At 29.4% G+C, this 11,674-nt stretch overlaps 1 protein-coding gene across 1 annotated transcript; it reads right to left on the bottom strand.

Annotated features, from left to right (window-relative positions):
• Positions 1-4,980: 4,980 nt before the first annotated feature.
• Positions 4,981-11,104, bottom strand: Ugt301D1 (UDP-glycosyltransferase family 301 member D1). Its single transcript, XM_065501278.1, has 5 exons — positions 10,996-11,104; positions 6,572-6,818; positions 6,066-6,512; positions 5,838-5,995; positions 4,981-5,770 (listed from the first exon to the last, which is right to left on the bottom strand). The coding sequence occupies exons 2-5, from the start codon at positions 6,816-6,818 to the stop codon at positions 5,036-5,038; spliced, it is 1,587 nt and encodes a 528-aa protein (XP_065357350.1). The 5' UTR covers positions 10,996-11,104; the 3' UTR covers positions 4,981-5,035.
• Positions 11,105-11,674: the final 570 nt, after the last annotated feature.

The raw sequence follows: 11,674 nt of genomic DNA, 5'->3' as shown, positions 1-11,674 counted from the left end.
TTTATTAATTAATATTCCTTATTTTGCTGCAATATGATTGAAGTGGCACATAAATGTTATAGTGTTACCATCACAGAATAAAAATAAATAAAAAACAAGTAAGTAAGTGTGGTCGGTCAAGCCCGACCATATAATACCCTACACTAAGTAAAAGAGCAAAAACATTTTTCTTTTAAAATTTCAATAATTTATATTTTTGAGTGATTTTCGGAAGTGGGCCTTATATGGGAGTTATGACCAATTTATGTCTATATTAAAGTTAACTATGTTGAATTTTTAAGCGATTTATGCACGTTAAAGTGATTTTCGGATGCGGGTCTATATGGGAACTATGACTAATTATGGACCGATCGTAACAAAATTTGGTGACATGAATTTTGTATATATAAAACTTATTAGGAGCGGAATTTCTGGAGATACATATATAAATTAAACATTTATGACCGATAAAGTCCAATTTCCGAAGGACATTTGTATGGGGGCTAGGTGAAATTATGGACCGATTTCAGCCAGTTTCAATAGGCTTAGTCCCTGGACCGAAAAAGTACTATGTACCAAATTTGATGGAAATATCTTCAAAATTGCGACATGTACTCTGCACACAAGGTTTACATGGGCAGCCAGCCGACCAGACAGCCAGACGGACGGACGGACATCGTTTAATCGACTCAGAAAGTGATTCTAAGTCGATCGGTATACTTTAAAGTGGGTGTTAGACTAATATTTTTGGGCGTTACAAACATCTGCAGAAACGCATAATACCCTCCCCACTATGGTGGTGTAGGGTATAATGAATACGAATTTTTAACAAAGCTATTTTAGGCTTAAAATGAGTTTCAACTAAATTTTATTTTAACCCTTAAAAGTAATTTTGTTTATGAATGTGGGGGTTAATATTGTTACAATTTTACCTTTTAAAAACGTTGGTTTATTTCCTTTAAATAAACCTTATACTTTTGATTGCAAATGAAAGTAGTTTAGTAGTTTAAAATTGTAACAACTCTTTATCTATTCACTATGTGCTTTTAATAAACACACACCTTCTACAATGATCTTAGCGGACAAAACTATAATATTATAATTCCAGAACTTTTAGCATCTAGTTTTTAACAAATATTTATGGGTCTATGACTTAAAAATGCAGGAGTTTTTCAAATTGTTACATTTGTACAATATAAATTTATCCAAAGTATTGGCAATTGACCTTTCTTTCTGACAACATATGGATTCCGAGTAGGGTTTGGGGTCCGGGAATTCCCGTAAAATTAAATAAAATTAAAATTAAATAAAATTAAATAAAATTAAATAAAATTAAAATTAAATTTAAAATTAATTAAAAATACTTTAATACATTTAAATATAACATCTGTTTGATGAATGGCTTGTTCCAAATATTAGTGGAGGTTTTAAACCCCATTAAGGATACAGTAGAAGCATTAAGCCGACATTTTGCTATGATGAACACTCTTTATGAACAGCTGTTATCTAAAAATTCTACGATTTCTCAAACAATGGTTCTTGCAGTAAAATGTAAAACAATATAACAGCAGACTTATGTAATTTTCCTAATAATAATAATAATAATAAGCTAAATTATAATACAAAAAGACAATGTTCATATATACGCCTATTTAACCGCAATGTTCCCTCATCAGTTCAAAGCAATGACGATGATGTTTCCGAAATACAAATGGAGCCAACTTTTAAAAACAAATTAGATAATTCAATCAATATTGAAAAAGAATTTCCTAAACATTTAAAATCAAATGCTAAAAGTCGTTTTAAGCTAGAATTAGCTTTATTTGAAGCAAGTAGCAATCGGAGAAAAAATTTAGATTGTCTTAATAATGCTTTATTAATGATAAAGCCAAGAGAGTTTTCTTGGTGTCTGGAAACTTTGCCACTAAAATAAGAAATGACTTACTGAATGCATTTTGAAAACTCAATTTTTTAAAAAAATAGTTCTATGACGAACATACATCATTACTATATGAAATAATAGCGGTATTCACAATCATTCACAATTTGTAAAATTGACACTTAATTGCTCTATTACAAGGACCAGAGCTCTGCATCATGAATATCGCTAATATTTAATTTTATAGTAACAAATGATCTCCAAATATTTTATCCAAAATATTTTTTTGTTTTATGTTAGTAGAATTGAATTGTAATGTATTGTTTTTAATTTTCTTTTAATAAAATGAAACAATTTTGTAAAATAATATTCTCTTTCACTTATTTTTCTAGTTGAAAAGAAGATTCCCGGGAATCCCGGGAAATGAAATTTTTCATTCCCGTTTCCCGGGAAACCCCAAACCCTAATTCCGAGTCAAAAGACCATGTGGCTAGTCTGGAACTAAAGTGGTCTATGATACAAAATAAAAATTATGAGATAACAATCGATACGTTTTTGTAGTAAACAAAGCAATAAGCTCTAAAGAGGTAAATTAAAGATAACCATATTTTTGATACGTAATAACAAATAGATCAATTTTGCTTGGATTGCACAGTGGTCAATTCCGGCTAAAATTTTTTGGGAATTTGTTATATGTATAAAGAATAACATGACCGATCGATCGATAAATATTTTGATGTTCAAATACGGGGTTTGGCCAAAAAACCATATACTTTCTAAAAGTATTGTTACGTTTTAACCTTTTCAAAACGTTTGGTTTATTTCCTTTAAATAAACCGGATACTTTTGATTGCAAATAAAAGCCGTTTAGTAGTTTGAAAATTGTAACAACTCTTTATTTATTTAAAATGTACAACAACAGAATTAAATAGTCACTCAGTGTTTTTTTTTATACACGTTTATAAATTCGCAGAAATAAAGACACACTTTATAATGTACACGAATTCAATTGAAAAGCACAGCACACTTTAAGGCACTCAGTTGATGTTTATTTGAATAGCGTCTCTGATAAGCTCACTCACGACTATTATAACACTGCCATCTGCACTCTAGATTGTTCTTTAACTGTCAAAATTCGAATATTCTAGATCTTACTAACACATACGCCATCTGTGGTATACTTTATACAATGTTCTTTAACTGAATATTCGAATTCGTATACAGCGTTGCCAACTTACTATCAAATCAACTGAAAGCTTTTATTTAATAATGCCCACAGATATGTTACAGTTTGTTATTTGAAAGCATTATGCTACTTTTAAATCAGCCCTTAAAATCGTTATATTTGAATTCAAGTACAATTTCGTAACAATATCAAAAAAAAAATTCCATATAAGTGATGTAAGTGGTTGAAATTTAGTTCAAAAAAAAGAATAACATAAATGATCCAAAAATAAGGAATAGCATAAGTCAAACGAATCAGTTGACAGGTCTCGATATCAAGTTATCGTAACTCTTTAATGCTACGGCTTCACCAAACTGTGGACGTAATGAAGTCTTTACGGTCTGTTGTGTATTGGTCTCACTCCATATGTGGCAATTTTGTTTATTAACAAACCCATTAAAACAAAAATAAGCCACATCTCTGAACACAATTTTGCGATATAAAAGTCGCCTATAAGTTGCGCGAATCGATGATTGATTTTAAAAGTATTGTCAATCTATTCATGATGATTTACCAGAGCAGTATGACAGTTAATCCTTTAGTAAATTCTATCGGGCTTAAAAATTATTAATGAATTTTTGGTTATTTTTTAAATTCTGTAGGCCCGAGGTGACCAACATTAGGGGTCTCACTTAATATAACTAAATTCAGAAAAACCTCAGTTCTGATTGTATTAAATTCCAATACCGAAATATTTCCATATTTTATATCAACGTGTAGGAAATTGCATTTTCTTTTCTAAAATGTATAAAATTTTTAAGAATTAAAAAATTTATAAAATACTGACTTTTTTAAAAAATTTAAATTTTTTAAAATGCAATAAAAGTTTTGTTTACGAATCGCTTTTTAATCAAATTTTAAACTTATATACATAGAAAAATTCAAAAGTGAAAAAGAAATTTTTGACAATCCCACAAAAAAAAAATTTCAAAAATCCCAAAAATGGTATTTTGTAGATTTTTAACTCCGTTGACGGTAGCTATGCTCTGGCTATAATTTTCCTTTGCAAAATATTTCGTAACATATTGGGTCATACAAAAGAGTTTTCAATTATTTGAAAGCAGCAATGCGATTAGAGAAAATTTGGCATAAAGTTTAAATTTACATAACAAATAGATCTACTTCGAAAGGCTGTGGACCTCGCAGTAATACAAATTTTTAAATTATTTTTCTTCTGTAGTACTTCCCAAAATGTTACCTTTCAGAAAAATATAAACACATTATTTATTTTGGTACTATTTTCTGTATAACTAAACATTAATTTAAGAACTTTTTTAAAAAAAGTTTCGCAAAAAAATACTTTTTTATTATTTTTTTTTTAATTTAAATGAACATAACTTTTTAGTCAGTAGAGGTTTTTAAACAATTCTTTCTAATGAATATTAATAAATTAGTTTTTAATTAAAAACAATGACATTTCAAGATAATCGGGTAAGATTTGGATCCGTTATTATGGCAAAAAAGCAGACTGAGGTAAGTAAAAAACAAAAATTTTAATTTTCAAATGAGAATAACTCATAAACTATAAAAGATAATATATCGTTATAGCAATTATCTCTTATAATAGATTATATATATATAAAAATCTTACAAATCGAAAATTTGGCATCATTTTTAATTTTTGATATACCCCGATTTTGAAGCATTGTGGTTTGGCACCCCCTTGGTGTTTAAGCTCACATTCAAAACTTAAACTTATCAACACCTCCTCTATAACCATGGGAAATTATATTAAAATCGGTCTATCCGTTTAGAAGTTACTGATTTATTTTCACTTTTTTTACAGTTCCCCCACTGTGCATTGTCATTGTGGATTATATTGCTTACCAGGTTGTTGTCTTAGCTAATTCATGTGCATAAACACAGAGCTGTTTTAAAACCAAAAGATCACGTGAAATTAAATTATACTTATTTATTTTCTAAACCTAAAATTAATTTGTACTTATTATCACTTACATTTGCTTTTTATGCTTCACGGCATTATCTTCCTTAGAAGATTTCTTAAATAATAACTTTGTTAAGACCCTAATTAAATACAAAGGTAACCATATCACTAAAAATAAACCAACAGCTACACACAATAAAACATCCAATAGTAAATATTGATAAAGAGGCATAAAGGCACCATAGGATTTTAGGAAGTCGGCACCCTTATAACGGGCAATATACTCTATCCAATAGGAGGCCTCATTCAGAGGATGTATGGGATTATCACGGAACTTTTGAGACATTTCCAAAGCTTTCTGTTTATACTGTGGTTCATTTATAAGAATTTCTATGTTGTTTTGTAGACTTTGGGCGGTAATATCTGAAAATGTCAGAGTACGAGCATAGCCTGCTCGCACGGATTTGATGGTATTGCGATGTTGATCACCATATAGAGGTATACAAAGCATAGGTTTAGCCCAGTATAGGCCTTCTTGTCCGCCAAATATGCCACCATGTGTTATGAATAGTTTAACATTGGGTTGAGCTAAGATATCGTTTTGAGGCATCCATTTTTGTATCATTACATTTTCAGGCAGATGACCCATACTTTCATTTTCATATTTCCACAGAACATTTTGTTTTAGTCTGCCAAAAGCTTGCAAAATCAAGGCAACTTTATCCTCAGGCATATCGGTACTTTTCATATAGGAACCCAGAGAAAAGTAAACAACGCCATGGGTAGAATTATCGATAAAGGACTTAAAGGATATTTTATAAAAATACATTAAAATTGTTTTAATGTTTGAGTTTTACTAAATTATTTACCTTCAAATTTGCCGGCAAAGGCTTGGCCGGTTTTATATGAGCTCCTCCCACATTTACCAAGCCGGGCATACTGGGTCTGGGCAAATCCACACTTCTATGACTATTAATTAACATCAAGGATATGTTTTTCTCCAACTCTCTGACATTAGGCAAAGGACCTTTAATGAAAAACGAAAACATTTATAGCTTTATACTGTAAAATAATATAATTTGTTCTATCGTTCTTACCCTTTATATGAGAACCAAAATGTCTTTCAGCCATTTCCTGCATTTGAGGCATATAAAACCACCTTCTCATTACCGCATCATACAACGACAAATATGAGTTGTACATTCTCTCGCTAAAACTCATGCGATCGGTGTGCGGCAACACCAGATGTGGTATCACCGACCAAGGTGTTACTAAACCCATAGCATGATCCATATTATCAGCATAACCCATGGTACCTATCGTCACAATGGGACATTTAAATTTATGTGCAAACATTAGAAAACTCTCATGGAAAAATTGCTCCAAAATGAGCAAATCAAATTTCTTATCACTACTTTCAATCAATGACTTGACTTTGGTATTGTTTAGAGCATAATCGGAGGTTAATAAACCAACATGCCACCACATTTGTAGATTTTGAAAGTCGCTGACATACTGCAATTTGAAGACGTTTTCTTTGGGAACTAGAATTATGCAGAAAAGTTTAAAATAATTTCTTAAAACATTGATTTACAATACTTACAGTAGTAGGGTATATCAAATTTGGGATCTATTATAATTTCTGTTAAATTTGGATGAGGAGATTTTGTGGGATGATTGTTTACGGTTGTTATGTGATGCCCTCTTCTTAGTAGATCTCTTTGAAAATGTTCCAGCCACAACCAATGACTGGGTGCTGGAAAAGGACACATAAACAAGATGTTGTAACCATTACAGCAACAGAAAATACTCAAGGCTAACAGATATTGGAGACAGTTTATTGTCTGCATCTGTAAAGAGAAATAAGTTGAAACAATTAGTTTAAAACCAAAATAGTAATTTAGAAGACCTAAATTAAAGGAAATATTGATCTTTACCACTACCAAATTAAGCTTCAATTTTAGATCTTTATAGAAACCAATATAATTTTCAATCCAAGACATTGATAAATACCAAATTATACATCAAATGCTGGTTCTTTTTGAAACCTGTTTTCGCTTCAATCGCAAAACTTTTAGTGCTGCTGAAGCACACCAAAGCTTATGGATCCAGAATTGGAGGCATTACTCCATGAAGATTGTTGAAAAACCAAATTATACTTCAAACACTGGTCCTTTTTAAAACCAGTTTTCGCTTCAATCGCAAAACTTTTAGTGCTGCTGAAGCACACCAAAGCTTATGGATCCAGAATTGGAGGCATTACTCCATGAAGATTGTTGAAAAACTCAACAAGAGTAATTTCAAAATGTTTGCGATCAGCAGGATTCACCCAAAAGCGGAGAAATTGGGTACCATATGAACTGAAGCCGAGAGACCTTGAAAGACGACATAGCATGTCCGGAATAATGTTTGAACGCTATAAATAAAAATCATTTTTGCACCGAATTAATTGCCGTGATAAATGGATCCATTACAATAACCCAAAGACTAAGAGATCGGATGTGAAGCCCGGCCAATCAGCCGAATCGACACCAAAGACAAATATTCATGGCGCTAAGGTAATTCTCTGTATTTGGTGGAAGCAAAATGGTCCTACCTATTGAACTCTGGCCGAACCATCACATGGAACCTGTATCGAACACAACTGATTCGTTTGAAGCCGACAAACGACCAGACATGAATCCGTAATATTCCACCATGACAATGCTCGGCCACATTTTGCATGTTACCTATTAAAAACTATTTAGAATGAATGGAGTCCTGATCTTGTCCCAACCGAATACTATTTGTTTCGATCGATGCAGAACACACTGTCTGGGATATGCTTCAACTTTGAACAGAGTATCTGAAATTGGCTTGATTCGTTCTTGGTCTCAAAAGATGAGCAGTTCTTTTGGCGCGGAATTCATATGTTTATATTGCACAAATATTTCAAAATAAAAGCTAAAAATTAAAAAAAAATCCCGCCAAAAAAAACAAGATTTTAAATTCAATCACAGATCTTTATAAAGACCAATAACGGCTTCATTCATAGACCTTTATAAAGAATATTTCAGTTTCAATCATAGATCTTTATTAAGAAAATTTTAGCTTCAATAGTAGAATCTTTATTTTAAGAAACAATTTTGGTTTAATCGTAAAACTTTGTAAGGAACAATGTTGTCGTCATCGTAGATCTTAATAAGTAAAGATTTTAGCTTCAATCGTAGATCTTTATATGAAACAATTTTAGTTTCAATCGTAGATCTTTATTATAAAGAATTCAAGCTACAATTGTAGATCTTTATAATAACAAATTTTAGCTTCAATCGTAGATCATTATATCAAATTAAGATTCAATCGTAGATAACAAACAATTTTTGCTTATCTATATAAGAAACGATTATGGCTTCAATCGTTGATATTTATAAGAAACAATTTTGGATTCAGTCATAGATCATTGTACAGATCATAACAAGATTCAATAGTAAGTAGATCTTTATAAGAAACGATTTTGGCTTCAAGCGTAGATCTTTGTAAGAGACAATTTTGGCTTCAATCGTTGATCCTTATAATAAAGAATTTAAACTACTATTGTAGATCTCTATAATAAAATATTTTAGCTTCAATCGTAGATCATTATAGCAAATTAAGATTCAATCGTAGATAAGAAACAATTTTGACTTCAGTTGTAGATAAGAAACCATTTTTGCTTATCTTTATAATAAACGATTATGGCTTCAGTCGTAGATCATTGTACAGATCATATAAAGATTCAATAGCAATTAGATCTTTATAAAAAACGATTTTGGCTTCAGTCGTAGATCAGTGTAAGAAACAATTTTGGCTTCAATCATAGATCATTGTACAGACCAAATCATTTTGGCTTCAATATTCGATCTGTATAAAAAACCATTCTGGTTTCAAACGTAGATCTTTTTAAGAAACGATTTTGGCTTCAATTGCTGATCTTTATAAAAAAAAATTTGGCTTAAATTGTTGATCTTTATATGAAACGATTTTGGCTTCAAATGTAGATCATTATCAAAGATTGAATAGTAGATCATTATAAGAAACAATTTTGGCACCATTCGTAGATCAGAAACAATTTTTGCTTCAATCGTAGATCATTGTACAGACCAAATCAAGAATTAATAGCAGATCTTATAAGAAACAATTTTGTATTCAGACGTAGATCATTGTACAGATTAAATCAAGATTCAATAGTAAATCTTTATAAGAATCAATTTTGGTTTCAGTAGTAGATCATTATACAGATCATATCACGATTCAATAGTAGATCTTTATAAGAAATAATTTTGCCATGAATCGTACACCTTAATTAGGAAGAATTTTAGCTTCAAAACTGTTAAAAAAAAAATGTTTACTTCAATAAAAAACAATTTTAGCTTCAATCGTAGATCTTTATAAAGACCAATATTAGCTTCAATAATAGAAATTAATAAAGACAATTTTAGCTTAAACCGAAGATCTTTCTGATGAAAAATATTTTCCATTATAAGCTCTATTGACCATTATAGACTCTACAAATATAGACTTTTATACAGACCTAATATAGCTTAAATTGTATGTTTATGATGGCTATATTCTTAGATCCTCACTTACACCAAATTTTGTTTAAGTTTTAGATCTTGAACAAGATCAATGTTTTATTTAACACAAGATCTTAATAAATACTGAATTTAACATCGATCGCAGAGCTTTATCTTTGAGCTTCACTCGTAGAGTCTTGTGGAAACTAAATTCAGCCTTAATCACAGATCATCAGCAGTATATCATTAAAAAAAACAATTTTAGATTCAGTAAAAGATCTTTAATTATAATTTTTTTTTCTTCATTTGAAGATCTATTAGATTTAAACAATTTTAGCTTCAATCATAAACGGTTTTGAAGATCACTTTAAGTCATTATAAGGAACAGTTTTAGCTTCAATCGCAGATATTTTTTAATAATTTCTGCTTCAGCTATAGGTCCTTGAAAAATAAGAATTTTAACTTCCATTGTAGATCTATGTAAATTCAAATTTTGGTTTCAATTGTAGATCTTTATAAATAACAATTTTAGCTTAATCTGCAGATCTTAATATGAATTTTTTGTTTTTTCTTTGAGTAATGCAAAATTTTTTTTTATAATTTTGATTTCAAACACTTCTGTCAAATTTATTACATCCGCTTTTGAACTTATTGCAACAAACTTGCGGAAATATTTTTCACATGTTTAATATTTTTTATGTACTTTCATTTAAAAAAACACAAACTTGTTAAATTAATTAATTTGAAAATAATAAGTTGTACTAATTTAAACGTTTAAATGTACTTTCAAAAAATAATCTCTAATTAAATTTGACAAAAAATCACGTTTTAGCAATAAATTTCAAACATAAAAAAACAACAAAAAAATTTGGCAATTATTGGCGTTCGCCCAAAACAATGACATTGCAGTATCAAAGCGGTTTAAATGAAATCATTCAAGTGCAATTTTTACAAAAAAAAAAAAATTCACAATAAAGAATTTAAACAAAAAATTAACAACTTTATTTTTAAATAAATAAAACAATCCAAGAAATAATTATATGCCAATGATTCTTATTAAAAGGTTGTTAAACTCAATTCTCAAATCAATCATGTTGAATTGTTGGCTGGCTAATTTATGGCATTCTTAATGCAAATTGTTATTATTAATAACTTTTCAATAAATATTCATAAACAATTAACACTTTTTTTTACGCTACAGCTTTTGATTATGTATTAATTTATTCATTTGCGGGCTTTGTAATACGATGTAACATGATTATTTTATTTAAAATTCACTGATATGGACGTTTTAGTGACACTTGAGTTACTTTTATGAATTATAAACAACATTTCATAATGTTAATAGATTATATTATTAAACAAATAATATAATTAATTGCCTTAAATAAAATTCTTAGATAACACTTATTTATAAATGGCTGGCAAGTAGTGCAAAAAAATTTGTCGTTGCAATTTAATTTCCATTTAAAAGATTTTTAATTTGTAGACGAACCTTTGTAATTTATTTTAATTTTTTTCAAAATTTATTTAATTATTTTTTATAATTTGCAGGATTTTTTCGTTTTCAGCGTCCGTTTAAATGTGCTCAGCAATTAACACTGCTTTTCTTACAAATGCTTTGAAAAAAGCATGTAAATACCTTTTTATTGTTTAAATGTAAGGAAAATTTGCAAATACAAAATAAAATGCAGTTGTGTTTTTTGCTTGCAAATGCAATTTTTGTTTTTGCTGTTAAATGACACTGTTACAAACACAAAATGTTTACACTGCCAACTTGTTTGGCGGCGCAATTTTTTGTTTTTAAATTTTATGCAACAACAAATCATAGATATTTTATTAATTTCATGCAATTGTATCGTTAACGGAGGATCATTATAAAGATCATTAGGCTGAATATAGACAAATTTCTGCATCAAGTCTAGATCTTCATTAAACCACATTTTATAATAGTTCTATTGAAAGACAAATATTACCTTCTACCTTAGATTTACGAATTGAATTAAATCGTAGATATTTTTAAAAAGACAAAGACAACATTTTGCATCAATTGTAAATGTATTTAAAAGTTTACACATTTTAACTTTCATCGTAGATCATTTTAACATTAATCTTAGATCCTTTAGCTTCAATTGTACATCCAATTTCAGTTTTAAATATACATACATCTTAAT

The sequence above is a fragment of the Calliphora vicina genome, chromosome 2, assembly GCF_958450345.1.
Source record: "Calliphora vicina chromosome 2, idCalVici1.1, whole genome shotgun sequence".
In the NCBI taxonomy this organism is placed as follows: domain Eukaryota; kingdom Metazoa; phylum Arthropoda; class Insecta; order Diptera; family Calliphoridae; genus Calliphora; species Calliphora vicina.
This window is presented reverse-complemented; position numbering and strand designations above follow the sequence as displayed.